Here is a 27,810-nt window from a genome sequence, read left to right as displayed (position 1 = left end):
GCCACTTTGACGCTGGCATTTAGGTACCAAGGGGAGCGCCGCTCTTACCGAATGCAGTGGCAAAAAGTCATCATTTATTAAGTTTAAAAAATAAATGTTCATACATAAAATTATGTCAAAAGCAGTTGGTTTCTTTCCTTTTTGCTTTCTGTGAGCAACCTGCAGAGCATTTGTTTCTGTCTTTTTAAAAAATGAAATCCTGGAGAAGATTACATTTTGGAAGGAAAAGGGGCACTGTGGCTCAGTCGTCCTTCTTGTCCGAGGCACCCGAATTGTCATCTTCGCTGCTCTGAGGATGAATCTTATTCTTTGGGCCTGAGCTCTTTTTCGAGACCGGGGTTTTTGGAGGAGGCGTGTGGTCATCGATTTCCGACTGCATCTGGACTTGGCACCGCTGTAGTTCTAGGTAGGTGGTAAACAGCTTGGCATACTCGGGATGTTTTAGAGCAAAATCTTTGAATTCGTCTGAAAGTTTAAAAACACACACACAAAATAGCCAAAGTTAGTTTTTAACATTCTGCAAAGTGCAGGCCACAAAACGGTAAAAGAAATTACAAATTAAGTCAGCTTTGGTTTCTGAGAATTGACTTCTCATGGGTACCCCCAAAGAACTCAGAAAGTTTTCTGTGGTGAAAATTGAGGGATCCACCCAACTTGTTTTTAACTTCACCTAGCCCAAGGGAGGCGTGCAGGATCAACCGTCCTGTTTTATCTTCACAACGATTCTGTAAAGCGGGTTAGACTGAAAGTGACCTAGGGATCCTTTGGGATTACAGCTCATCTACAGATGACAAGGGATCAGTTTCCCTGGAGAAAAGGGCTACTTTGGAGGGCAGATTGTGTGGCATTGGACACAGTCTTCTCCTGCTTGAATATCTAAATCTCTGGGACTCTGGAGTAACCCTGGTTGCGAATGGCTAGACTAGCCCAAGGCAGATGGGCTGGATTTAAACCAATCCTGGTCTACAGTTCCAAGCTCTGAAATACTACCATTGTCCTCCTGCTCTTTTTCAGGAAGCCATGGCAGCTCAACAGCACGGCTGCACTTACCATAGGAGAGCTTATTCGTTTTGTCTTCATCTATTTCCTTAAAGAGCTTAGAGACGTCGAGGTCCGGAAGTCCCAGGGACGACCGTATGACAGCGGCAAATTCATTTTCCGTTATGACACCGTCATCGTCAAGATCAAAGAGCTGGAACCAAGAATGAGATTAAATAAGTTCATTGCGTATGTCAGGGATAGTCAAACTGTGGTCCTCCAGACATCCATGGACTACAATTCCCATGAGCCCCTGCCAGCAAACGCTGGCAGGGGCTCATGGGAATTGTAGTCCACGAACATCTGGAGGACCACAGGTTGACTACCCCTGGCGTATGTCATCTAAGAGGAAGTGGCCCAGGACAGCTTCAGGGCTCAGCCAATTGGGCACTCTCAAAAGCTATACTCTTTATATAATTAATATACGCTACAAACAAACTGAATTCCAGAAATGAAGTTCCACCCCCAAATGAAGACTGACACCTAGTGAAGGCAGGTGAGATCAGAGAATCACAGAATGTTTGACAACATGGGGGATTCTGGCTGCGGGTAAACGAGGCGAGAGTTAAGAGAGCCTAACAAGACAAGAGAGTGTTGCTCTTACCTGCTGTGGACAGGCTACATATGCTTACCTTAAAGGCCATCTGAATAGTTTCTTCCGTATTGGCAGGATCGCATAAAACAGACAAACCGATCACATATTCCCTGAAGTCGATGGTACCGTCTCCATTCTGGAAGAAAGAAAGAAAAAAACAACCCAGCTATGATTAACTGGGGAGTGAGATGGTGGCCATCTGAGCAACATTTTGCTCTTCGAAGTGGAAGAGGCCCACCTCTTTTTAAAGGGAGCGCTCAAGAATGGGTGACCCACCATCCAGGAAAAGCTGCACGCTATGATTCCCCATTCTGTTCTTATTTCTCTGCTCAACTCATTTGTTTGTAAGGGAGAGAAAGCCAGGTGGCAACATCTGGGCATGTTTGACCACAGCCCAGGGACGGCATCTCTGAAGGTAAGATCTGAAGCTTTGAGCCATGGTAGGTAGGTAGGTAGTTTATTTATTTAATATGCTGCCCTTCCTTCTGTTGCAGGAAGCTGGACTCAAATCTGGCCGTCTTCCCAAGACTGACCTCACTTTAATAAAGTTGCTTCCAAACTTTCAACATTACGCCTAGAACTGCACACAACCAAGCAAAGATTCCACAGTTGTGACTTAAGGATTAAGGCACTTTTCACAAGAACAAACAGCAGGTTCTGTTTAAAATCAGGGAAGGTTATTGAAGAAAGCCCTGTGAAAAATCCCGATTCTTATAAGAACTTTTAACATCTCGTCGATATGCAAGGGACTTTTCACTTGGATACAGATGTTGGTTTACATACAACCTTGGTGATTGAAAAATGTTCTGCAAACCTATGAGTGTGTTTTAAAACCATTTTGTTTACTTAATATTGGCCTCTGAGGAAGACCTGTAAAAGTTGAAATGGGTCCTTGGACGTTAGGATATATATGTGTGACTTATAGAAAAAGTGTCATTCCCTGCTGTTCAAAGGTAATATATTTACACCATATAAAATTGCAGTTTTATCAACGTTTTTAGGTTCTAAACTCCATTCCAGGTGGGTTTTTTTGACCCCCTCACACTTTTTTTTTCACAGTGGGCCAACCAGTCCTGCTAGAGGGCCAACTACAGGACATGTAGCCTTCATTAGAACTTCAGAAGAGCCCTGCTAGATCAGACCAGTGGTCCATCTGATCCATCATCCTGTCTCACACAGTGGCCAACCAGTTATTTGGAAGGCCAACAACAGGGCAGAGAGGCCGAGGTCTTCATAAGAACGTCAGAGGAGCCCTGCTGGATCATACCAGTGAAATCCATCCAGCCCAGCCTCCTGCCTCACAGAGTGGCCAGCCAGTTCCTCTGGATGGCCAACAACAGGGCAGAGGGGCTGAGGCCTCCCCCTGATGTAGCCTCCTGGCTCTGGGATTCAGAGCTTCAGTGCCTCTGAATGTAGAGATTTCCCTTGAGTCCTTATGGCTAGCAGCCATTGATGGCTTTCCCTTCATTCCCATCCATGGCCATCGCTCCATCCTCTGGCAGCAAATTCCCCATTTTAATCACTCTCTGTGTAAAGCAGTATTTCCTTCTGCCTGTCCTGAACCTCCTGCCCGTCGACTTCACTGACTACCTCCAAAGTTCTAGACTTCTGGGAGAGAGAGAAAATTTTATCTTTGTCAACTTGTGCAGGCAGGGGCTCCTTGTAGTCCATGGACATCTGGAGAGCCACTTTGGCTCTACAGGTTTTCCTCCTCCAGTTCTGCATGTAGCACCAGGGAACATGGATTTATGGTCTTAAAAGTTATCCATAGCTATGCAGACAGAGCCATTCTGAAACTAATACCTGCAATAAGAAGGCATTGTTCTGCTGAGTGGGGAGATGAGCCATGAAAATAGGCGTATTCGAACAACAACACAAAGGAATGGATTTGCCGCATGCATTGCGCCAAGCCAGCATGACTCATCTTTTGCACATTCCATTCTGTTCATGCCCAAACAATGTTGTGTAGGTCTGAAAATACAAAATAGAGGAAACCTTCTTCACAGCTATAATCAGGAAAAATGCAATCCGCTTGTGGGTCACTGCTGGAGAGACAAGTGGGGCACAATTGAACAGAAGACCGGCTAGATATTAGGTGGGGGGGGGGGAGGGATTCTCACAGTCTAAGTAGTTCAGCAGTAGAATCAGCTACCTAAGGAGGTGGTGAGTTTCACTCACTGGGGGTCTTCAAACAGAGGCTGGACAGATCCTTCTCACTGATGCTTTAAGCCGACCTTTCTTAATGTTTTCCCCCACTGAGAAACCCCTGAAAAGTTCTTCAGGCTTTGGGAAACTTCAGGTGAAATTGTGCAGAATAGGGTTGGGAAGCAGAGCTGTGGACATGCCCACCCAGGGCCCCCTCCCTTCCCACCCCCTCCAGGCCCATCATTGGACATTTTGGGAGTGTGGAGGGCAGGTCAATGTCACCTGATATCACCTGATAGGTGTTTAACAAGTTTTAAAAATATCGACAAATTAATTAACTCTCACCCATTTGGGAAACCTTCCCAGGACTGTCAAGAAACCCCAGGGTTTCATGAAACCCTGGTTGAGAAAGCCTGCTTGAATGAAGCTGATCCTGCCTTGAGCAGGGGGTTGGACTAGATGGCCTATATGGCCCCTTCCAACTCTATGGTTCTAAGGAAACTAAATGAATCAACAGGCTGAGCCTGAAAAGCCTCTTTAGAAACTGAGCAGATTTGGGGGGCTCAGGGAGGAGACAATTTTGAAAAAAATTAAGACACCAGACAGAGAAGACAGAACTGCACAAATCTTGTGCTGATAACCATCTGTGTTTATTCTCGTTTCACTGAGCTCCTTCTTGCTAAGTCAAACGGACCTGGTATGCTAGCGGTCGCTTAAGATTCAAACCCATCCTTGGGCAAAGCAATGCAGTTCCTCAGGCAGTGTATCATGCAAGCAAAATCTGACTTTGTCTGTTTGCCCCCCACTGAAAAAGCCTTCCTACCCCACCCAGACAATATTTATGCAACCAGGAACAGCACCCCAAAAGCAGACACCCCACACCCAGTAATTTGTCCATGTTCAATGTGCGTCCGGCAATTCTGACACACATGTGTGCACTAATGCATCGTACCATGCATGCACACTGGCATGTAGAATGAGACTCTCTCTTTCTAAACTGTGTGCTGGTCAGCTGAGACATTCCAAAGTAACTTCTAGTGAAAAAAATGTCAGAGGCAGGAGGAGAGCAAGTTTAGAGTCCAGAAAAATTTCAGAGGCAGGAGGAGAGCAAGTTTCGAGTCCAGAAAAATTTCAGAGGCAGGAGGAGAGCAAGTTTTGAGTTCAGGAGCCCTTTCCAGGGTAGAAGCTTCCGAGAATCACAGATCAATTAGTCCAACTTGTCTCTGATGGAATCTGAGCTTTGACGTGTGAAACCTGGAAATCTTGTCAGACTTTCAGGTGTGGCTGGACTCGAATCTTGCTCTTCCAGAAAAATAGAATAGATATGTACAATCGCTGACCAGCAATAAAGGAAGGAAGGGACAGAAACAGAGAGAAAGAGAGATAGAAAAGAAAGAAAGACTGATAACATGGAAGCAGTCTTATAAGTGATCCAAGCAGCTTGATGATTATCTAACAAAACTGTGCCACAGTATAAGGCAGGGGTAGTCAAACTGCGGCCCTCCAGATGTCCATGGACTACAATTCCCACAAGCCCCTGCCAGCGAATGCTGGCAGGGGCTTCTGGGAATTGTAGTCCATGGACATCTGGAGGGCCGCAGTTTGACTACCCCTGGTATAAGGAATAGCCGTATTCTCTGCAAGTAAGAAATTAATTTTAAAAATCACCAGGGTCTCCAGGCAACCTGGTCTGCAGGGGCAGAAACAAACAGTGTCTAGCAACCCAATAAAAGTTATAATGCGGTAAAATACAGGCTCCAACTTTGCCAGACCCACAAGGACAAAGCGGAACCTCCATAGATAGAAGCCGAAAGCAAAACAGGATGAATTGGAGAGAAGGAGGAAACAAAAAAGTGCGTCCCCCCTTCCCCAAAATAAACAAAAAGGGACCGTCCTAGGAGCTGCTAACTATTTAGCACAGAGATGCCGCCTGCAATCCAAAGCTGGCCCGAACACCACCTATTCCGCACAGCTTTAGGAATACATGGTCAACTGCAGCCAGTCCTCGATGTTCATCTGGACCTTCCCGTCTCCACGTCTGTCCAGGGCCTTGAAGGCCCGGAACATGCCGTCCAGGCGCACCAGGCATCCAATGAAACTGTTGAAATCCATGCTGCCGTCTTCATCATCGACGTACCGGCGCACGATCAGGGCGTGCAGCTGCTCGTGCAAGCGGAACCCCGCGGCCTTGAAGGCGGCCGGCAGCCGAGGCCTCTCGATGGCCCCCGAGGGGTCCGAGCGGTACTGCTTGTACACGCACTGCCACTTCTTGATGTTGTTCCACAGGTACTTGAACTGCTCGAAGCCCAGCTTGCCGGTCGTGTCGCTGTCCATGACCGCCACCATGCTCCGGCAGGTGTCCAAGCTGAACCCCTCGCTCTTCAGGTCTTGGTGCCGGGCCACCACCTTGTTCAAGATGCCCCTCAGCTCCGAGGGGCACACCTCCATGTCGTCCCCGGCCAGCTGAGCAAAGAGGCGGCGGAACTGGCGGAGCTCCTCGCTCTCGCTGGCCTCCACGTTGGCAAAATGGCTGCGGGCTTCCGGAGGAGGCTCGGGGGTATACTGAGCCGCCGCCTCGCTGATTATGTTCACGAGGCCTCCGACAAACCCGGCGAAGTTGCCTCCTTTGTTGCTTCCTTTGTTGCTTCCTGATCCTCCTGCCAAGAGGCTGCCGAGGCCTCGGATCAGGGCTCCTCCGGCACCTCCACCGCCACCGCCACCGCCACCACGGCTGCTGCTGCCGCCACTACGGCTGCTGCTGCCACCACCGCCACCATGGCTGCTGCTGCCGCCACCTCCTCCCCCGCCCGTGGCGGCATTCAGCAAGGCCTCGGCAAGGAACATGGCCAAGGTGTCGAGAGATCGACGGAGCAAGGCGAGAGCTCTGCACTTTCCAAAACCTCCGAGGGTGTCTGAGTGGAGCCGAGCAGAGCAGGGTGTGGGTTCCAAAAGCCAGAGCAATTAAAAAATCCACCTGCCCATACATGCCTTTGCACAGCCAGAATCCACAGTGGGGGAAAGGCCACGCCTCTGGCTACCAGCGGGAGCAAAACGCATTCTTCCTCTTGGGTATCTGCAGTTGGAACGTTTCTTTGGCTGCCTTCCTCCGGCCCTGCTTTTCGGTGGAGGTGGAATGTGCCGTCCCGTTTAGGGCGACTTCTTGGCGGTTTTCCGAGGCAAGGGATGTTCAGAGGTGGTTTTCCATTGGCTGCCTCTGAGCAGCAACCTTGGACTTCCTGCGGGGGGGCGGGTCTTCCACCCAAGTTCTAAGCAGAGCCGCTCCAGTTTTGCTTTTGAGAACTGATGAGACTGATCTAGCCTGAGCAATTAGGTGAGGATACCGACCAACAGAGGTGGGCTTGCAAGTAACGGCCACCGTGGACCTCCTTGGTGGTTTCCCCTCCAAGTACTCACCTGGACCGACCCTGCTTGTCTTCCAAAATCTGAGGAGGTCAGGCTAGCTGGGGCCATCCCGGTTAGGGCCCTGCTTTGTGACCGATCCCTTATTCACTTACCAACGCTGGACCTCTCCTGTCGCCTAGGCACCTGATCTTTGGACTGATATGTTATTAAGCTTAGCTTCACCTAACTGTGTTTTCATTTCCGCACGGAGGAGCGGGGAGAAGAGAAACCTTACCCTGTCAAAGAGCGCAAACAGTTCTTTGAGCACGTCGGAGACGGGCAGCTTCAAGTGGCGGGCAAACTCGTCGATCCGGATCCTGCCCCCTTTCGAGGCACTTGCGATCGCCGCAAACTGATCGAGCTGATCTCGGATACCGTCCCACTTGAGACTGTTAAGGAGGAGAAGCCCAGGGTTAGCGGCTGTTGCATTAATTAATCCAATTAAATAAACAAACAAACAAACAAATAAATAATTGCAGTGAGTTAAGCAAGCTCATGGTAAAGCCAGACTGGGTTTCCCTCACATGGACTAGAACAGCCTTTCACAACCTTGGCCTAGTCACAGTCCTTTTAGAACTGTTCTCACAGAGCTCTCTTGGCCTCACCTCCCTGCCAGGGTCTCCTGCTGTGGGGAGAGGAAGACAAAGGTGTCCATAAGCTGTTTTGAGACTCCTTTGGATCGTACTCTGCAGAGTTTGCAAAAATTTGTGACTCACACTGGACCGTTTACACGGACCCAGCCCCCGCCTGGACCGAATCACTTACTTCAGTTTCTTGCTGATCTTGGTGAACTCCACCAGGCCGGCTTCCATGGGCAGGGTCAGCTGGCCTGCTGAGAGCATCAGCCGACAGTCTTCGTATGTGTGGTCCGTCACCGGCACGTCCAAAGCGCTGCAAACCAAAAAGAAAAAGTTACAAATACGACCAATCCTGTGTTATGCGGTTAGGCAAACAAAACTAAATGGAAAGACCTCAAGTTTAGAGCAAGCGACATGGACAGGAGGGTGGAGGAAAACAGCAGGGCAGGGAATCATGTCACCCATGGAGGTATGCCAACCTCCAGGTGTTGCCTGGAGCTCCCCTGGAAATACACATGACCTCCAGGCAAAAGGGATCAGTTCAGCTGGAGAAAATGGTCACTTTGGAAGGGGGGGATCTCTGGCGCTATACCCCCACTGAAGTCCCCCCACCCCCCTCAACCTCTCCTAGCATCTCCCAACCCAAAGCTGGCAACTCTACCCTCTGAGCATTGTTTGGGCCTGAGAATATTGTGGAGCACATTCAAAAGGAGGCCGAGGGTCACCGGCAAGCACACAAACGTACAATTTAGGTGTGTTGTGTGTTTTAAATGGTAACAAAACAGTGAGCCAAAATATAAGCAGAGAGACAGGCGCAAGGATGTGATGGACGAGAGCAAGCCGAGCTGGATACCTGTTCTCTTTGGCCAAGTAGCTCGTGCAAGACTGCTGTGTGAAAAGCAAGCAAAACTCCAAAGCCTGCCTAGCCCTACCTACTTGGGGGGCACCGGGAAAAGGGGCAGCAGGTGCCGAAGTGCCCATCGGCTCCACACCGGGACCCCCTGACCGATCCTAATCCTTGACTAAAGGTGCTGGGGGATCGAACTCTGAGATCTTCCCCACACCAAGCGGATGTTCCTCGAGGCAGCCCCTCCCACGAGCCAGGACCCAGCCTCCTGAGTCACCCGGCATTGCAATGCTTCCATCTTTTCTCTTCATTTCCTCATTTTTCACATCAGCTTATGGACACCATTCTCCCATCACCGCTGCCCTCTTACAATACATGCACCAGAGCGGCAAGGCTGATCTAACAGCTCTGGCTGTGCATCGAAGCCAGCCGAAACGGAAAAATGTTTTTTGCAACCCAAAACTCCCTTCTTACCCAGCCATTTTGCAACGCACATTGTTGGCAAAAAGAACCGGGGAGTTCTTCTCTTCGGTAGTTGGAATGTAGACGGGCAGAAACTGGGAAGGGGGAAAGGAAAGAAGATTCAGTGCAAAAACTCATTCCGTGGGACCTTTTTGCAGAAGCTGTGCTATACCGATAGCTTGGGGGGAAATGAAACAAACCATCCAAGGAAGCAGATTGTAAGGTCGCTATGACTAGTGTAAAGCAATGCATTTCAGAACGGTGTTTTGGTATTTCCTCTGGTCTGCGAACAAAGGACAGGACCAAATGCTCCCCTTCAGAGAAGAGGGTGCCTTAAAGACAGGGGTAGTCAACCTGCGGCCCTTCAGATGTTCATGGACTACAATTCCCATGAGCCCCTGCCAGCGTTTATTGCACACAACCTGATTCCCATGCGAGACAATCTCAAGTGAATACAGACAAATCCAAATTGCTGGTTTCCCCCCCTATTTATCCCTGGAATTTGTTACCCATTTTCCATTGTGCTTTATGTACATTCACTCTAACACAGGGGTAGTCAAACTGCGGCCCTCCAGATGTCCATGGACTACAATTCCCATGAGCCCCTGCCAGCAAATGTTTTAGTACAGAGAGACAGAGAAATGCATAGAAAAAAGCACGAATCCAGAAGTATCTTTAAGACTAACAAAATCTTGTGGCAAGGAAGGAGCTTTTGTGGGTGACTCACAAAGGTCCCTCCCCTGCCACAAGATATGTTAGTCCAGGGGTAGTCAAACTGCGGCCCTCCAGATGTACATGGACTACAATTCCCATGAGCCCCTGCCAGCGAATGCTGGCAGGGGCTCATGGGAATTGTAGTCCATGGACATCTGGAGGGCCGCAGTTTGACTACCCCAGTCTAACACTTTCCCTATAAGCATCAACCGATGGCTTCGTTGGCCTTCAAGGTGCCACGGGAAGGTGAGCCTGTCCACCACTAGATGGCGCCACAGGCCGCAACGTGCCATCCTCATCCCGCTTGCCAAAACCTTCCACAAAAGGAAATGAATCCAGCTCTACGTTTGAAATGTTACCTCTTGCCTTGGCTTCAGGTGCCTCGGAGAGGAATGAAAGAGAACAGCTTTCTTTGAAAGCTGGAAAGGCTGCTGCAAATACCTCCTTTTGACCTTTGCAAGCCCCTTTCTGTATTTACAGTGTGGCATGCCCTTTCTTTTTTTTAAAGTCTGCCTTGCTTTCAGGTTCTGTACACCTGGTCCTGCTACATTATTTACCGGGGCTCTTTGCGGTGCAATTGAACTTTCAAAATCTTTCGTGGTCTGCCCTGGGCTGCAGTGAGAAAAAAAAGGCTTTTAAAGAGGGTGGGGGTGGGGAGGCCGTTCATTTAGGACAGAAACCAGTAGAACCAGGGCGATGCGTCCAAGAACAGGGGGAAAGAAACGTAATCTATGTCCCTCGCTTCCCTCCCTAGGCACGCATACCAAGCTGCAGAACTATTTCTAAAAGTCTTTATTCAGGGGAAGTGACCGGCAACCCAAGAGACACTGACCGGTCTCATACAGATTATTCAAAGAAATAAAGCAAAGCAAAAATTGCCGATGAATAATCATAAGCAGGAGGAACGGGGGATCAAACCGGGCCCTTGAGATGACGGTCTGCTACGCTTTGACCACTTTTCCATGCTGGATTTCAAGACTGAGCAGAGAGCAGGGGGAGGAGGGCCAGAACGAGTGCAGTTTTACATCCTAATGTATTCCTGGGGCCAACAGGCTTTGCTCCTAGTGAATATAATAATAATAATGAGTTGGTTTTAATACCCCACTTTTTACTACCTGAAGGAATCTCAAAGCGGCTTACAATCACTTTCCCCTCCTCTCTCCACAACAGACATCCTATGAGGCTGAGAAAGCTCTGACAGAACTGCGCTATGAGAACAGCTCTAGCAGGACGGCGGCTAGCTCAAGGTCAGCCAGCAGGCTGCATGTGAAGGAGCCGGGAATCAAGCCCAACTCTCCAGATTAGAAGCTGCCGCTCCTAAACATCACACCAAGGGGAGGCAAATAACCTCCACAATCCAAGCTGCGTTCTGCTTCAAAGCATGGTGGTTCATCATACAAGCTTTTTGGCTACTCCTCTAAGATCCTCCCTGGACCCAACCCCTGTCTGTTCCAGCTTTCCAAAGAGACAACCGCAGATTCGAAAGGGGGCCAGTGTGCGGTCTCTTCTGGTCCAGGTTTCATAGCAGGACCTCTCTGGTGCTCACCTCCACTTCAACGTTTGTGTAGGGCTGGCACAGCGTGAGAAGCAAGGCCTTCAAGCTGGAAGAGAAAAAATAAAGGCAGAATGTCAGAGGCAAGAAACGCAGTCGCCGTGCATTCAGGTGCACAGGTTCTAATGCATATCTCAGATCAAAAGGGGGATCAAAAAATCTTTTAAATGCTTTGTCCAACCATAGCTGCTTTTTGTGTTCTTGGGTTCAAAACACCCCCACAGCCATCTTTTACAGCAACTCTGTAAGGCAGCCTGTCCCAACTTTTTCACCTTTGAGAAACCCCTGAAACATTCCTCAGGTTTCAATAAACTCCAGAATTCACACGATTGGGTAGAACAGGGGTAGTCAGACTGCGGCCCTCCAGATGTCCATGGACTACAATTCCCAGGAGCCCCTGCCAGCGAATGCTGGCAGGGGCTCCTGGGAATTGTAGTCCATGGACATCTGGAGGGCCGCAGTTTGACTACCCCTGGTGTAGAATATGGTTGGGAAGCACAGCTGTGTGCCCATGATTGGCCCATGATTGGCCATTTTGGGAGGGCCCAGATTTCCGGCCCATGATTGGCCATTTTGGGAGGGAGGGGCAGGTCAACATGACCATATATAATGACATCATCCAATAAATGTTTAACAGATTTAAAATAAATTAGCTCCCACCCAGTCAGGAAACCACTCCAGGGCTACCAAGAAACCACAAGGTTTCACAAAACCCTGGACCAGTTGTCATCTCCTTGAATCGGCTGCCTCGCTTTGTCCTCTCACTTACTCCACATGGCCTTCCACAGAGGCACAAGTCTCTGCAGGTCTCTCCTGTGTAGAGAGAATGCCCTCAAACTCCCACACACAATGCTGGACAAGCTGGTCACTTGTGACTGGGAACTTACTCTTTAGATTCGGATTCTTTCTCTCCTTTTGACTGCAACCCGAATGTGAACTGGAACTATTTGTAAGCTACAGCAAGCCAGTTCTTATTTCAAGATCATCAGAACCTTAAGAGGCGCATGTGGTGTGTGTGTGTGTGTGTGTGTGTGTTGTATCTGTCGAGCAAAAAGGGGAATTTGGCATGAAGTGCAAAAGCCAAGAGCAGAAGTCTGATATAGGAAGGAAGTTCGTGGCTGACCCAAGCACTTGCAAAATGCAGTTCTGCTAACCCAGCAGGGTTTTGGTATGCGGCCTTCAATAATCCTTCCTCCTTTAAATGCTCTGTACCCCCACAACTACCTTTTTATTAAAAACATCATCCTTCCAATGTGCAGGACTGAAGCGTCTGGAGCATGCATGACTTAACAGTGCAATAAAAATATCTTACACGGAGGGCGCTGGAGGAAATGTGTAGTGAGCATATTTAGAACACCCTCCAACTTGTCCAGGTCCTTTTTGAACTATGGCACCCAGAACTGGATACAAGATCCCCAATGAGGTGTGACCAATGCAGAATAGAGGGGTATCATAAGTCCCTTGCTCTAGATTCTGTGCTCCTAGCAATGCAGTCCCATATTGCATTAACCTTCTTAGCTGCCATATTGCACTTACAAGGTATTGCCTTGCCATGTCCATGTCACCGTATCCTAGAGGAAAGGGAAGACATTCCTGATGAGACAAGGGAAAAAACAAAGAAACCCTGTGGTAGTGTAACCCACTATTCAGTAGGTGTACCTCCAATTGAAGCAGAAAAAGAGCATTATCATACACTAAACAAAATGGCCGCCATCATGGATGGGCAACCCTGGCACCAAAAGGGAACCCGGTTTCTGAGGCAACCAAATCTGAGTCCAATAGCCTCTTTAAGACCAACAAAGATGTATTTATGTTGTGGGGAGAGGAAAGAGAAGGAGAATGTAAGCCACTCTGAGACTCCTTGGGCTAGAGAAAAGTGGCATATAAGAACCAACTCTTCTTCTTCTTCTTCAGTAGCTCGGGACTCCACAGGTGAGGAAACAGAGATGGGACTTAAGCCTTCTTTCCCTTACAAGGTTTCAACAAGAAAAGCTACCATCCTGAAATGTTACTGGTCTTGGAAAGGAAGAAGGGCAAATGGGTAAAGCAGCTGTCCTATCTTGATAAATGAAATTATGTGGGGAAGAACAGTTAAATGGATATGCAAGGTCTATCTTATCTTCTTGAATTATTGTTTTACTGAGTTTTAAGACTATGTAAACCGTTCCGAGATGGTAACTGAAAGGGCTGGTATATAAATCACACAATAAATAAATACAAGAAAGAAATGATTGGAAAATCTTGCAGGAGCAGTAAATCCTGCAGCTGGCTAGAAGAGCAAAGCTAAGGACCTTCTCCTATTTCAAGCAGATCCCCTTCTTGCCCCCGATTGGCTCACTCAGGTTTTCCCCTGTTCTTCTGACAGCAGACCGTTCTCTTCCTCTCTCCAGCTAGAGAAGGCAGAGAAACTTCACTCTCTCCTCTTCCCTACGCAGTTTGCTCTCTTATTCAATACAACTGTCTCTGCTCATGTCTACTTTATTTCGACTTTAGTTTCTAGATCTTCCTTCCCCTCAAGCCGACTTGGGGTGTCTCACAACATAAAATCACATTTAAAACACAGTGAAACAATTTAAAATTAACATCTCTGTTTTGTTCCACAACCTCCACTGTCTCATTGAATGCTCTTCTTAATGTTGGTAAAATTCACAGGTGTGGGCGGACATCGGTACAGGGATGGAACAGAGAGAAGGCGCATGAAATGGGTGAAGCACGGGGAGGCCCACAGTTGAATCTCAGCTGACTTTGACTCAACCCTAGACCTGGTGGAAGGGGGCCCTTTTGCTGGCCCTGCGGAACTTCGTTAGCTCCATCACGGCCCGGCTCTGCTGGCAGGGGCCAAAGCCGAAAAGGCCCCGGCTCTGTTCAAGGCCAGCCACACGTCTGTCCTCAGTCAGTGTGTGCACTTTCTATGCAAATTTAGACTGATGACAAGTTCCCCTTTTTCAGATAACAGCCCCCAGTTACAACAGGAGTCTGTACATCTGGTCTTTAGACCTCGGCCTTTCCCCGGTTTTCTTTTCAGGTGTTCTGATGGAGCCGATGGAACTGGGAGATCGAAATGAGTGAGGAAGGGTGTGCAGGGCAGGGTACTAAAGCCAGCCCGTCCCTTGTGACATTCAGCATCGAGCCGAGACTGGTGCAAATCACTATCGTGCCAGACAGAACTTCCGGATCGAGTCCAACCACAGAGAAGTTTCGTCGAGATAATTTGGGCCGATTGACTGATTTGCTCCGTGGTCACAAGAAGAAATGTACATGGAGCCATCACTCTACATTTAAACACACACACACACACACATGCACACACTGCAATTTGAAAAAACATACCAGCTTGTTTGGGTATCGGATCACCACTGGCTGAACCGGGACCCCTGGAATGAAGGCTCCTGGAAGTGCAAGATGTTTGTTAAAGCAGATGGGCTAACCATGGTGTGGAGAATTTATGTGGATTGTTCCTGGAGAACCAATGCATCCCGCAGAATTAGTTAATATTAGCATTATTAACTAAATCATGTGAAAACAGTCAGAACAGTGAGAATGTGAATGATTCACATGATTCACACATATGAAGCATATGAAGAATGTCCTACAGGGGGCATCAGAGATGTGTTTTTAGCATAGTTACATTAAGAACTTCCTAGTGTTTTTCAAATAATCTCCTGTGTCTTGATTGGCCCAACTGGAGACTTCCTGTTCCTTTGAGTCACTTCCTCCCTGCTTGCCTCCAGATAAGAAGAACAGCAGTTAGTCAGACTGTTAGGACTCTTTCTCCTCTTCCTTTACAATGTGGTTTCTCTTCTCAAAAAAGCTACTTATTCTTTACGCAGCCAGTGCTCCGTAATTTGCATATTTAAACTCTGCCAACATAACCAAATCAGAAGTCTGCTGTCTCTTACACTCTCTCAGACCTAGGTGGTGATTTGGGGTGGTGGTAAGGACCTGGATGTCTTGAGTTCCAATCCACATTCTGCCATGGAGGCTGGCTGGGTGACCTTGGGCCAGTCACTTACTTTCAGCCTGGCTCCCTTGCAGGGGTGTTGTAATTATCGAATGGGTGAAAGGAGAGCCATGCTCACTGCCCTAAGCTCCTTGGGGAAACAATGCTCTGAGAACATGCCATATCAATAGCTCCCAGTCTGGTCTATGCAGGCTGCAGGAATCCTATGAACAAATGTTTTCGAGGGTGTGCCCCACAAGCTCTATAGAAAAACAGTCTGTTAGGAGGAAGACTGAGAACTTTTCTCCCTTGCTGTCCAAGACAAGACCTCCCTTACCTTGCTTAAAAGTGATCAGGCATGAACGGTTTGTGCAAGTGCCTTCTGGGAAAACTAATATCTAGAAAAAGCAAAAGGGACATACATCTTTCATAGAATTTAACTCTTGCACAGACCCACACAAAAATGCGACCATTCATGTTAAAACACGTACTTCCATTCATGATGCATCAGGCAGCAGAGGATAGGGAGAGGGAAACTCCTTCTGCACAGCATACAAGGATTATATGCTCATGCTGTATATTTATTTTGGGGGCTCGCGGGAAGGAGAACAATGTGTCCAATGCACAATCAACGTTTCAGGTTCAACCCCCTCCAGTTAAAAGGAACCAGAGAAGGAGATATGCTGGAGACCTGCTGTCAAGATTTAACTGCAATTATGTCTCTGGGTCAAATCAAGAAAAGTGGGCTGGGATCTCCATGCCTCGTTGGGCCGGGACGATGGCTCACAGGGAGAGCCGGCTTAAATCTCCCACCACCACATAACCCATTCCCCCTGGCCTGAAATCCCTCTGGGAAGCTATTTGCCCCACTGTGAAAGCTTAGGGTTGGATCCAGATCTAGGGTCTATTACACATGGGTGTTTTCCATAACTTTCACTGTGCACGTCCGTCAAATTTTCTTTGTTGTTCTGCATTGATTTTCATCCCTTCGGCAATCAGTTTGTTTTCTGGTTGCCATTTCCCTGGGTTTTCTGAGGGTGCTTTTGCACCAATTTCTCCCTTGTTTCACCTCTAAACTGAAGGCCATTCAAAAGCATTCAGATTCCCTTGGATTTCCCCCCTGCCCTTTCGTCACCCCTCAAGGGACACTTTCTGACCCACAATGAGGTCATCCACCGACTCTGAACCTTCTACCATTCTCCCCCCTTCATCCTCTCTCACCCTCCTCTTCTCAGCTAAGAAAGAGGAATCAGCCCAAAGGAGGACGTGGATCAATTATTTATTTACTTATAATTGGATTTGTATCCAGTTTTGGGTATACAATCCATATAATAAGAATAATAACCCCTTAAACCCATTAAAAACATGGGTTTCCACCCAAACTATGGCAAAATACAATTTAATTTATATCGCACACGAACCCAGTGGAATGGCCAAAGATGGCTGATGGAAATTGGGATGTCATCACTGGGGAGAGGGGAACCCAATCTTAATCCCCAGGACTGTTATCATGACCTCACCCAGCCCTCTGATCATCCTGGCTTTGACTCACACGCGGTTATACCTGGGGCCATGCTTCCTCTGGATTTGTGCGTCTGCTTATCTCATTGATTGTGTTGCTCCGAGAATCAGGGTCCTGGCGGGATACCAGTATGGGCTGAAGTGCTTGAAGAATTCCTGTTTTAAAAAATACAAATATTACTGCCATATGTATTTTTTTAAAAAATGAGGCTATACCTATTATGATTTATTATTATTTATCATGCTTAGGGCTGATCCTGCATTGAGCAGGGGGTTGGACTAGATGGCCTCTATGGCCCCTTCCAACTCTATGATTCTATGATTCCATGACTCTATGATCATATGGCATGTATGTAATATGGCCAGGAGACCTGAGATTTGTCTGGCAGCCAGGCAGTGGGTGTTTGACTGCCCCCATATCATGACTCCATCCAAATACTTGCTCAGGACCGGGCTCTCCAGGTTGGGTGAAGCTATTCCTAAGCTGCTGGTTTACTTTACAACTTTTATATGCCCTTTTACACGGCATATCATTTACCCACAATTTGTACAAGTGGTCCCATTTCTATTAAAGTTTGCTAATGCATGTGTGGGTGGTAGGGGATGTTCATTACAAGGGGGGAAGTTCTATGGCAAAAACTGGGCCTTGGGAAATCAGAATAGCATCTGCACCAAAGTTCAGCAACCGTACCCATTTATTACTGTATTGGTCACAAGCCAGAAACCAGAAGCCCAAGAAGATGTTCCAATTATGGGCATCAAAGAGGACAACTCTATAAACGTATCTAAAAGTTGCAACCAGCTTCAAGAGATCCCGGCAAGGAGATTTCAAGACAAGGAAGCAGCAGAGTGCCATTGCAGACTTCCTTGGTGGTCTCCCATCCAAGAACTGACATCAGCATCAGGGCAAGTGAGAAGCAGAGGTGGTTGGCCACGGCCTTCCTCTGCAGAGCCTTCCTTGGTGGTCTCCCAATCAAATCACCTTCACATCCTTACACAGGTGTCATCAAGTTGCAACGGACTTATGGCAACCTCAGCGAGGTTCAGGGAGAAGTGGAGGTGGCTTGCTATTTCCTTCCTCTGCAGAGTCTTCCTTGGTGGTCTCCCACCCAAGTACTGACCTAGCTTAGCTTCCAAGATCTGATGCAATCAGTGCACACCATGTAACCTTCCCTCCTGGACTGGAAGAGGGTGTAACCCAAAGCACCTTTCCTCACCAGGGGAGGAACTCTTATGTCAAACACCTTGAGAAGATGAGAATTAAAAAAAACACACAACATCTAACAAAAGCTCACATATTCCTGTTTGACCAGGGGTAAATGCCACCCATCCATTGCAATGACCCTTACTGCCAAGGAGGGGAACGTTGAGGTTCTCCGTTCTAGACACGATGGACGGCAACCCGGCGAAGACGCAGGCTATCCCATCAAAGAAAGTGGAGTGAGGGGCGACGGTGAAGATGGTAGCTTCTGCCCGGCTGGCTGGCCGGCCTTTCAATTTCGCGTGGAAGCCCATCGCAAAGAACAAGGCGTGGCCCAGGAACCTGAGAATGGTGTTCGATACGGACCTTAAGAAGAGGGGGGAAGAAGGATCAGAGCCACGAACCCGGAGCCTAGCTCAATACAAGCGTCTCTACTGCTGACTTGAAATGCTGAGTTGGTTTGTAGCTCTTTCTTGCAGTGCTGCACCAAGATTAGCAAGACTGCTAAACCAACCCTTAGCTTGGGATTCTTTGCTCATGATCCTCAAGTGGACCAGGACAACTGTGCATAGGATCTGCCTGTGAAGCTTTGTTTTGTAGGAGGAGGTTATTTTGTAGGAGGAGGTCACTGGCAGTCTTCAAGCAGAGGTTGGATTACACACTTTTCTTGGATACTTTAGGATGCTTTGGGTTGATCCTGTGTTGAGCAGGGGGTTGGACTAGATGGCCTGTATGGCCCCTTCCAACTCTATGATTCAATGATTCAATGATTCAATGATTCAATGATTCAAAGATTCAAAGATTCAAAGATTCAAAGATTCAAAGATTCTTTGATTCTATGATTCTATTCTTGCAAATTCATCAAAGCAAGGTCATTACTCGCCCACACACAAATGGTCTTTTGAAAAAAAAAATAACCCTTTTAGTACAGAGAGACAGAGAAATGCATAGAAAAAAAAAGCAAGAATCCAGGAGCATCTTTAAGACTAACAAAATCTTGTGGCAAGGAAGGAGCTTTTGTGGGCGACTCTGCCACAAGATATGTTAGTCCAGGGGTAGTCAAACTGCGGCCCTCCAGATGTCCATGGACTACAATTCCCAGGAGCCCCTGCCAGCGAATGCTGGCAGGGGCTCCTGGGGATTGTAGTCCATGGACATCTGGAGGGCCGCAGTTTGACTACCCTGTGTTAGTCTATAAGGTGGACTTTTTCTGTTTTCCGCTGTTACAGACAGACTAGCTTGGCCGGCTGCCTGACCAACCAAAGAGAGATATCCTTTCCTTCCCACCTATCCCCAAATGGGGCTCTTACCTTTTCCACCCGGCAAGCGGCGCACCCCCGTTACGACAGCCGCAAGAAGTTGCCAGGACTGCAAACGGCCATGCCGTGAGCAAGATCAGCATCATCCCCAATGTCCGGAGCGGCAGCAGAATAAGCCCAAACAGGACAGCCTGGGAAACAAGCAAGAGCGTCAAGCTGAACAGCCGAGATTTGAGCGACATCTTTCTTGTTGGCAGATGTTCCAGGAATGACCGTGTCCTGCCTTCTCACCAGTCTGGGCCTGTGTCAAAAACAAGGACGTGGAGGAATTCTAGACTTTTTGGATGAAGAGCTCCTCGTACCCTGAAGCAGCATAACTTGAAATTTTGAGAGTCCTTCGGTGATGCAGAGCATTTATGCTCACACACCAAAATGCGGCCTTTTCAGCAGTCTCATATGGGAAATATAAGCAGCCAAGCCCATGGCATTCAGGAATACAACAGGTGCTAGATTGGGGGGGGGGGGAGGGGTTGCCATCCCTTCCTCTCCCCACAACACCTGAGAGGCAGGTGCGGCTGAGAGAGCTCTCAGAGGACAGCTCTGTAAGAACAGCACTATCAGAGCTGTGACTAGCCCGAGGTCATCCAGCTGGCTGCATGCGGAGGAGCGGGGAATCCAACCTGACTCGCCAGATTAGAAGCCACTGCTTTTAAGCTCTACACCATGCTGGGATCTGCTTGAGTTGTCAACATTGAGAAATAGAGAGGCTCCAGTAGCCAGATTCTCCCAAGTTGTGCAGCCTGAAAACAGCCGGCCTTGTGTCCGAAGGAGAACGGCTGTGTCTGAAATCTCCCTTGGGTCTGTTTGTTACTGAATTCCATTCAGAGCATCAGGCGTGCATTGTTTGCTGGCATTTTCATCTCCTTCTGTTCATTCATGACCTTCTCCCACAGCCACACGGGGACGTGCATTGCGGTCCTGCCAGTTCAGTAAATAACTTGGGGGATGGACAGGAATGGCACCCCCATGCCCCATCCGGTGCTATCTGCCCCAGACTGTCCCGTAAGCCAAAAGCACAGACGAAACAGCGACTGTGGCCGAGACACCTCCCTGCCCCCCCCCCAACCCCCTGGACTCACTGCTGGGTCATGCTGTAGCTGCCGTGTGGCTCAGCAGGGAAAGGATGTTTTTAAAATGCTATTTCACGAGACGAATGAGCTGCCTCATGCCATTTTGAACATCGGCCTTAGCTTTGCCTTCTCCCCGTGGTTTGGTGACAAGCTGAGAACTTCCGAGTTAGCATCTGCAAATCTCTCACTATTACAAAAGGTCTCCAGATGCCCAAGGTCCGTTCCCCTGGAGAAAACGGCAGCTTCGGGAGGTGGGAAAAGAATAATTTAGAATAATTATTTTTATACCCTGCTTTTCACTCCTCGGAGGACACCCAAAGTGGCTTACAAACACCTTCCTCCTCCTTTCTCCAGGACAGACACCCTGTGAGGTCAGAGAGGCTGAGAGAGCTCTGAGAGACCTGTGACTGGTCCAAGGTCACCCGGGCTCCATACCCAAATCCTGTTTCCCAGACTTGATCTGGTTTAGAATCATAGAGTTGGAAGGGGCTCTACCGGCCACGTCATCCAACTTTCTGCTCAGTGCTGGAAACCATGAACCTCTCATCCCTCACTGGTGTCTAACCTAAATGCAACACTCACCAAGAGAGCCAGTTCACACATCTCGCAAGCAATCCGCACGTGCCAGCTTAGTGTTACAGTTAAGAGTGGCCACCTCTAATCTGAAGACCTAACTTTGATTCCCCCTTCCTCTGCCACATGTAGTGACTTTGGGCCAGTCACAGTTCTCTCAGAGCTCCCTCAGTCCCACATACCTCCCAGGGTGTCTATTGTGGGGAGAGGAAGGGAAGGTGATTATAAGTTGCTTTGAGACTCTTTTGGGTCATGAAAAGCAGGGTATAATAAAAGCCAACTCTTATTTTTTCAGTAACACCACATGTGTGAACCCGGCAGAAATCTGACACTGCTTATTCTTTGAAGGTTCTCCTTGGTCTGCAGGAACAGGAAACGTCTCTCCGGTTATCTAATCTCTTGCCCGCTGGCCAAATCCCATGCAAAGTAACTTCCTCTATTGCAGTCGAAAAACGCAAGAGTCCGGTGACACCCGAAAGACTCACAACATTTGGGGCAGGGAAGGAACTTTCATGAATCACTGCTGACTCAGCACTGGCTCCAGCCGGGGAGAAAATGTTTGAGAAGCCAAGAAGCATGCGGAAGGTAAACATTACATGTGCCCCGCACATCCATCAGACTGGTCGGGCACAGGAGTGGTGAAAATGCCAGGCAACCGCGATAAACACATTCCTGAAAAGAGGATTGTTTTCTCAACTGCTGCCTGCCTCAACCCAACTAGAGAAAACATCATTCATGTTTAGGGAATCTTCATCTGACAGTCAGTGCATCACGGTACCCGAACTGGAACTCCTTACCAGGTGTTCCAAAATCCCAGGTGTTGTGTGGGGCCTACCTCACAGGGTTGTAATAAAGCAGAGAAGGGAAGAACTGTTCATGCCACCCTTAGCTCTTTGCGAGGAGGGTGGAATGAAAATGCACTAAATAATACCCAAGGACTTAATTATGTGCCTAGGATTTATTTACATACTTTATACTCTGCCTTTCTAACCACTCACGGATGCCGAGAAGGTTATCTGTCTGTACCTGGGCATGCTTGCTCATGGCAAGTTGAATGCTGAAAAGAACTATGTACATCAGGCATTCCCAACCTTTCTGAGTCTGTGGGCACCTTTGGAACTGTGACCGAGCATGGGTGGCACCTGACACAGCCAATCAAACTCGCAGTGACCAATCAGAAACCTTGCTGGATAAAAGCCTTGCCAGACCCCACCCACTTCCTAAAACATTTGGCAAGCCATGGGGCACCCCAGCACAACGCTGGCGACCCCTGATGTAAATGGCATTAGGCAGCAGTGACAGAAATTCAACTCCACCCACCATTTGGCAACAGGAGAACAAGGGAAGAGAACATTTCGTTCCCCCTCGATTCCTGGCATGGGGATTCCAGGGTCCATTCAGCACACCCCCAAGGCCACAGGGGAGTCCTAAAACCAGGGGGAAAACTGAGGACAGATCAGTGCCGTTTCCCGTTCTTGTAACAGAAGCGTCTGCTCCGGGAACCTGGCCGTCACTTACCCACTATACGTTTCAGGGAAAGTGATGAGCAGAAAATTAAGATTCGTTTCCACACTTTCGAAACAGGTGCAAAACAGAAAGGTGATACCTGGGCGGGGCAGGGATTCCAAGCCTTAGTGCAAGGCCAGATCAGATTAAAGGCCAATTGGCACCCTTGGGAAAGGCATGCCCGGAAGGGGCAGTTTTAAAGACCTGCTGCAAAAGCAGCAACGCTCTTTCGAAGAAGGCCCGTCCGTCGCCACCCTCAGAACTGGACCGGCGAAATGAAAGAGGTTTCCGAGAGAGGTTATGAAACATCCTTTCTGAGCCGTTTCCCGACAGAGAGGAAGGCGTGGGGTGCGGAGGCAGGAGAGCCCAAATGCTGATTTCGACTTCTGACCAAATTCCGTGCTGTAAATATCCAAGGACTTACAACCAACACAGAATGTCAAGCCCAATCTGTTTTGGGAATGTTGCCCCTGTGTAAGGTTGCCAGATCTTTGTTGGGAAACACCTGGAAATATTGGGGAGGTACTGGAATTGGGGCAAAGGAAAGATCTTAGTGGAGTAGGGGTAGTCAACCTGTGGTCCTCCAGATGTTCATGGACTACAATTCCCATGAGCCCCTGCCAGCGTTTGCTGGCAGGGGCTCATGGGAATTGTAGTCCATGAACATCTGGAGGACCACAGGTTGACTACTCCTGCAGTAGAATACCAGGGGGTCCCCAGTTCCCGCCTGGAGGCTGGCATCCCGGCAACCACTTGAAAATTCAACAGCAGTGGAATGGAACATTTCGGAATGGAACAGTCGCTTCTCTTTTGGTCGGTCTCCCGTCATCAGAATTATTTTTAGTGTATCATGCCATCTCAGATCTATAAATACAATGGAAGAAAAACACCCTCAAGGCAGATTTCTAACCTAGGATGCCCCGTCGTCAGGTAAACGGCAATATTTGGGATTGTAGGGGAGCAGATCTCATCTCTTTGGCCACAAACTGACAGCTGAAATTATATACTTAATCCAAGAGGCTCCAGTTATTCTAGACGCCTGGAAAAGGACCTTGCTTTTATATACGGCTGGCAAGACTGATAGCATAACACAGAGAGGGCGGGGAGGTGGGGTAGAGGGGTCAGAAAGTTTGACAAGGACCTGGGAGGACAATTTCTTCTCTCCCCCCCCCCGCCCCCGGCCACAAATCAATGGCCAACCAACAATGCACTCACCTGGAGCTTTGGATGCTACATTGAATTACTCAGTGTTGTTATAAAATGGGGTGCATTTAGGATTTTCGCTGTTTCTCCTTTAAATCTTTGTGACACTCTTCTAATTAAATGATTAATCTAGACAGTATATCAATCAATGATGAAGACTGGCAATTTGGCAAGACCAGAAGTCACTTTATAGCCAATGCTCTGATGTTAGACCAACTTCCCCAGAAGATACTTTGCACTATAAAAATTGGATCTTACTTTGAAATCGATGGCTGATTACTTTTGAGTAAGTCTCTCTTGGTATAATAGTCCATTCGGGAATTTTTGGTGTTTTACTTTAGACTGGTGTTATTTCTAAACTGGACGTGCATGATATGTTTTTCTCAGTGGATCTTTGTGGCTATTTTTGTAGTGGTTTATAGTAGCTTTACTCTCAAATGTAACACCAAGGGTAATTGATTGGTTTGCGGAATATATTTCACGTATTTCATGTGTTATTAATTTAATACAGATATTGGCTGCTGAGGAAGTTATCTGAAAAACCAATTCAACCAGTTTGATTTTCGGCCGTTATTTTGAATAAAATCAGTCACATGCTTCAACTCAGTGTTTTGCTCTTTTGGTTAGATTATCCTACCACTAAGCGGCCATCTGTTAACCTCCAGGCGGGACCTGGAGATCTCTGAGAATCACCACTGCTGACCACACCACAGAGCTCAGTTCCCCTGGAGAAGACAGCCGCCTAGGAGGCGGAGGGGCTTCTGCAGACTTTTGTACCCCACTGAGGTCCTTCCCCAATTTTTACCCTCCAATCTCCAGGAATGTCCAGTTCTAGAGTAGATGCTATTCCTAAATCCCCTTCCACACCCCTATGAAGACGCAGTCAAGGAAGCAACGGATCCTGACCTTGCTTCCAAATACACAAACTTCAATCAAGTGTTTAAACTAGACCCTTAAAAAAAAAAGAAATAAGTGGTTAAAAAAAAATCAGCCTGCACAGTGCTGACTCTGCTAGATAGTGAAATAGTTACTGCAGCATTTAGAAGGGTGCATGAACTTGCAGGAATCCTGAATGCTGAATCCTGTCTAAAACCACAAGTCAAGTCGATTTACTTCCTCCTTATAACAGGTTTGACCTGCTTCGAGAAAATACCCCAGCTCAAGAATCAAAAAGCAGAACTGTAAATGGTTGGGGACAAATTCACTTTTCCTTCCCGCTCTGCTCCCTGTTATCACATTCATTCCGGGGTCAGAATACTGTACCACGACAGCACTGACATGAACAAACAGGATTCATGGTCTGAATGCATCCTCCCATATTGGAATGGGGAAACCTGGGCATGAGGGGGGGGGGAATCTATCTATGACCTGGGAAAGCATTTATACATAGTGCCAAATAAGGCTGCCAACTCCTGCTAGAGAGGTTCTAGGAGATTTGGATGCAGAGCTTGGAAAATAAGTGATTTGGGGGAAGACAGAACCTCCGTGGGGTACTGCGTCTGGAGCAGCCATTTCCTCCAGGGGAAACTCTGTGGTTTGGAGATCAGTTTTTGAGATCAGCTGTATTCAACTGGGGCCGGTAGCTCTCCCAGCATTCCAGCTGATTTCCAACCACAGGAAGGGCCAAACCTCACACATTTCGGTGTATTTCAACAAGCCTCTAAGTGCCGCCCACCACTGTGCATACAAAGCCACGCGAAGCTTGTTCCATCCACAAACCCTTTAAAGAAATATTCTGCCACAAAAATAACTCTTCAAGGTGCCACAACAGTCTTGTGTTGAGTTTGTGCTACCACAGACACCACGAGTTACTCGTACGGTGTGAAAACTGTTTGTTCTTTCAGAGGTGTGTGTTCTTTGAGGTGTGTGTGGTTGTTTTTTAGTGGCAGCTACTTATTAGCTCCTTTAACCATCCCGCAAGATTAATAGCAAGCATTTCCGATCTTCGCTTCTCACCCAGACGCACGTGCCTTATTTTTTCCCTTTGCTCTTTTACTTTCAGATTCGCACAGGGCTTCCACCAGATGGAAAGTTGTCATCGCCCATTTTTTGGGAAAATAAAGGTTCCCAGGGTTCCAGTTTAAAAGAAGCCTCCCTCTGTCTTCCTTTCTTTCATCCCGGAAACCTTTGCAGCTCAATTTCACAGGAAGAGGCAAGCACCACAGCTCTGGACCAGATTTTAACAACTCGAAACACGAGGCAGGAAATTCTGTTCCTAGTGACTGGAAGCTGCTGAAGATTAGAATGCCCATGTAGCTGAAAAAGGACCGTCTGATTCTGAAAATTAACATCTAAGTCCATAGCTATGGATGCCGTGACACAACACTTCTGTTCAGAACGGGAAACAAAGTTACTGCAGAGCCATAAATTTGGCGCATAGGGGCATGAAATCCGAATATGGGCCCAGCAAGGTCAGAAGAATCGACTCAGTATTAGGGATGCCAGCCTCCAGGTGCGACCTGGGCATATCCAGCTCATTTCCAAGCAACAGAAACTGGCTCCCCTGGAGAAAAGAGGCGCTTAGGATAGGCTTTCGCAACCAGGGTTTCGTGAAACCTTGCTGAGAGCCCTGGAAGGGTTTCCCAAATGTGTGGGAGTGAATTTAATTTTGTAGGTATTTTAAAAAATGTGTTCAATATTTATCGGGTGATATGACCATATGGTCATGTCGATCTGTTTCCCGCCTCCCAAAATGAGCCATGAGGGGCCTGGAGGGGGTGGGATGGGGAGGGGCGTGTCCATAGCCGTGCTTCCCTACTGTATTCTGTAGGATTGCCCCACTTCTGGGGTTTCTCAAAGCCGGACGAATGTTTCAGGGGTTTCTCAACAGTTAAAAACTTGAAACCATCTCCTCTGCAGGCTCCACCCCCAAAAGTCTCCAGGTTTCTCCCAACCTGGAATGGTCAACCCTAGCTCAGTGGCTCTCAGAATCTGAACCGGAGATCTTTCCTCGGTCCTTTCAGCTGGAAATGCCAGAGAATGAACCTGGGGCCTTCCGCTTGTCAAAAGAGACACAAGCTGGGGGAGGAAGAGAAAGAGAACAGATATATATATCTGTTCAAGGATTACAAAACCTACATCCTGCATTAGCACATGACCAATAAAAAGGAAGAGAAGTTTGGCTGGCAGATTTTGAAACTGAAGATGTCACGGCAGAGCCCACAGGACAAAGTGATGCATTCAAACCTTTTGGGGTCAACTTCCCAGTTGAAAACAACAAACAAGCAGGTCACAATAACACACACAACCCTCAAGCAGTTCGTGGACATCTTTCCCTTCCTCTCCCCATAACAGCCACCCTGTGAGGCAGGTGGGGCTGAGAGAGCTCGGAAAGAACTGCTTGGCGGGAACAGTCCTAAGAGAACTGTGACTACCCCAAAGGAGGGTTGTTTTTTTTATACCCTGCTTTTCACTACCGGAAAGAGCCCCACAGCGGCTTACAAACACCTATACACTTCCTCTCCCCACAACGGACACCCTGGGAGAAAGGTGGGGTGGTGAGAGAGCTCTGAGAGAACTGAGACCGGCCCAAGGTCACCCAGCTGGCCGCATGCAGAGGAGAAGTGGGGAATCCAACCCGGTTCTCCAATTTCGCCTCCATCGCTCCTTCATCAGCGCACCTTGCTGGCCCCACCTGGCAGGGACCTCCCCAAAGCAGACCCCCTTCTCCCAGCCCGGTGCCCACCCGATTTCTCGGCTCTCTCTTGCCCTGGCATTGCCGCGCAGAGAGGAGGGGAGATGCGCGCGGGCGGGAGCGATCCTCCGCCGCTTGTCAAGCGCACAGGTGCAACAGGGCGCGCCCGGGCACCTTCGGAACGCGCTTCCCCAATACGCGCTGGGGGGAGACTGCATGGGAGGGCTTGCAAAGGGGGGCTACCTGCCCGGCCGCCCGTTCACCCAGGTGCTCTCCTTCAGCCTCCCCTCCCGGGGGTTTCCCGGCTCCGTACCCGGGACTTGTCCTTGGCGTCCAGGCGCGTCTCCTGCACGAAGGGGTTGAGCACCTGCGGCGGGGAGAAGGAGTGCTGCCTGGGCAGCGTGAACACCCGCGGCGCCTGGGCCATGGCGCTCGCCCCCGCCAACGCCGCCGCCTCCGTGCAAAGTGTCATCGCCGCCCGGCTTAAGGAGCGCAGATGCTGGCGGAGCC

The 27,810-nt window shown here is 48.5% G+C and overlaps 2 protein-coding genes across 2 annotated transcripts; both read right to left on the bottom strand.

Annotated features, from left to right (window-relative positions):
• Window positions 1-57: 57 nt before the first annotated feature.
• LPCAT2 (lysophosphatidylcholine acyltransferase 2) lies at window positions 58-27,810 on the bottom strand. Its single transcript, XM_077310102.1, has 14 exons — window positions 27,614-27,810; window positions 19,306-19,445; window positions 18,144-18,361; window positions 16,838-16,950; window positions 15,611-15,671; window positions 14,664-14,722; window positions 12,870-12,904; window positions 11,328-11,382; window positions 9,080-9,162; window positions 7,946-8,071; window positions 7,416-7,569; window positions 1,671-1,769; window positions 1,051-1,192; window positions 58-465 (listed from the first exon to the last, which is right to left on the bottom strand). Exons 1-14 carry the CDS (start codon window positions 27,770-27,772, stop codon window positions 242-244), a joined length of 1,668 nt encoding a protein of 555 aa, XP_077166217.1. The 5' UTR covers window positions 27,773-27,810; the 3' UTR covers window positions 58-241.
• On the bottom strand, window positions 5,395-7,405 carry CAPNS2 (calpain small subunit 2). Its single transcript, XM_077310103.1, has one exon. The coding sequence runs from the start codon at window positions 6,620-6,622 to the stop codon at window positions 5,753-5,755; it is 870 nt and encodes a 289-aa protein (XP_077166218.1). The 5' UTR covers window positions 6,623-7,405; the 3' UTR covers window positions 5,395-5,752.

The sequence above is a fragment of the Paroedura picta genome, chromosome 14, assembly GCF_049243985.1.
Source record: "Paroedura picta isolate Pp20150507F chromosome 14, Ppicta_v3.0, whole genome shotgun sequence".
Lineage (NCBI taxonomy): Eukaryota > Metazoa > Chordata > Lepidosauria > Squamata > Gekkonidae > Paroedura > Paroedura picta.
The sequence above is the reverse complement of the archived record's forward strand: the minus strand, read 5'-3'. Positions and strand labels throughout refer to the sequence as shown.

Excerpts from the sequence above, each read along its gene's own strand:
- CAPNS2 (XM_077310103.1), bottom strand. The coding sequence starts at position 6,622 with ATGTTCCTTGCCGAGGCCTTGCTGAATGCCGCCACGGGCGGGGGAGGA.
- LPCAT2 (XM_077310102.1), bottom strand. The coding sequence starts at position 27,772 with ATGACACTTTGCACGGAGGCGGCGGCGTTGGCGGGGGCGAGCGCCATG. Across the intron at positions 9,163-11,327 it reads ACACAAACGTTGAAGTGGAG|TTTCTGCCCGTCTACATTCC; the intron begins GTGAGCACCAGA and ends CCCCCTTCCCAG. Across the intron at positions 1,193-1,670 it reads CTATTCAGATGGCCTTTAAG|CTCTTTGATCTTGACGATGA; the intron begins GTAAGCATATGT and ends TCTTGGTTCCAG.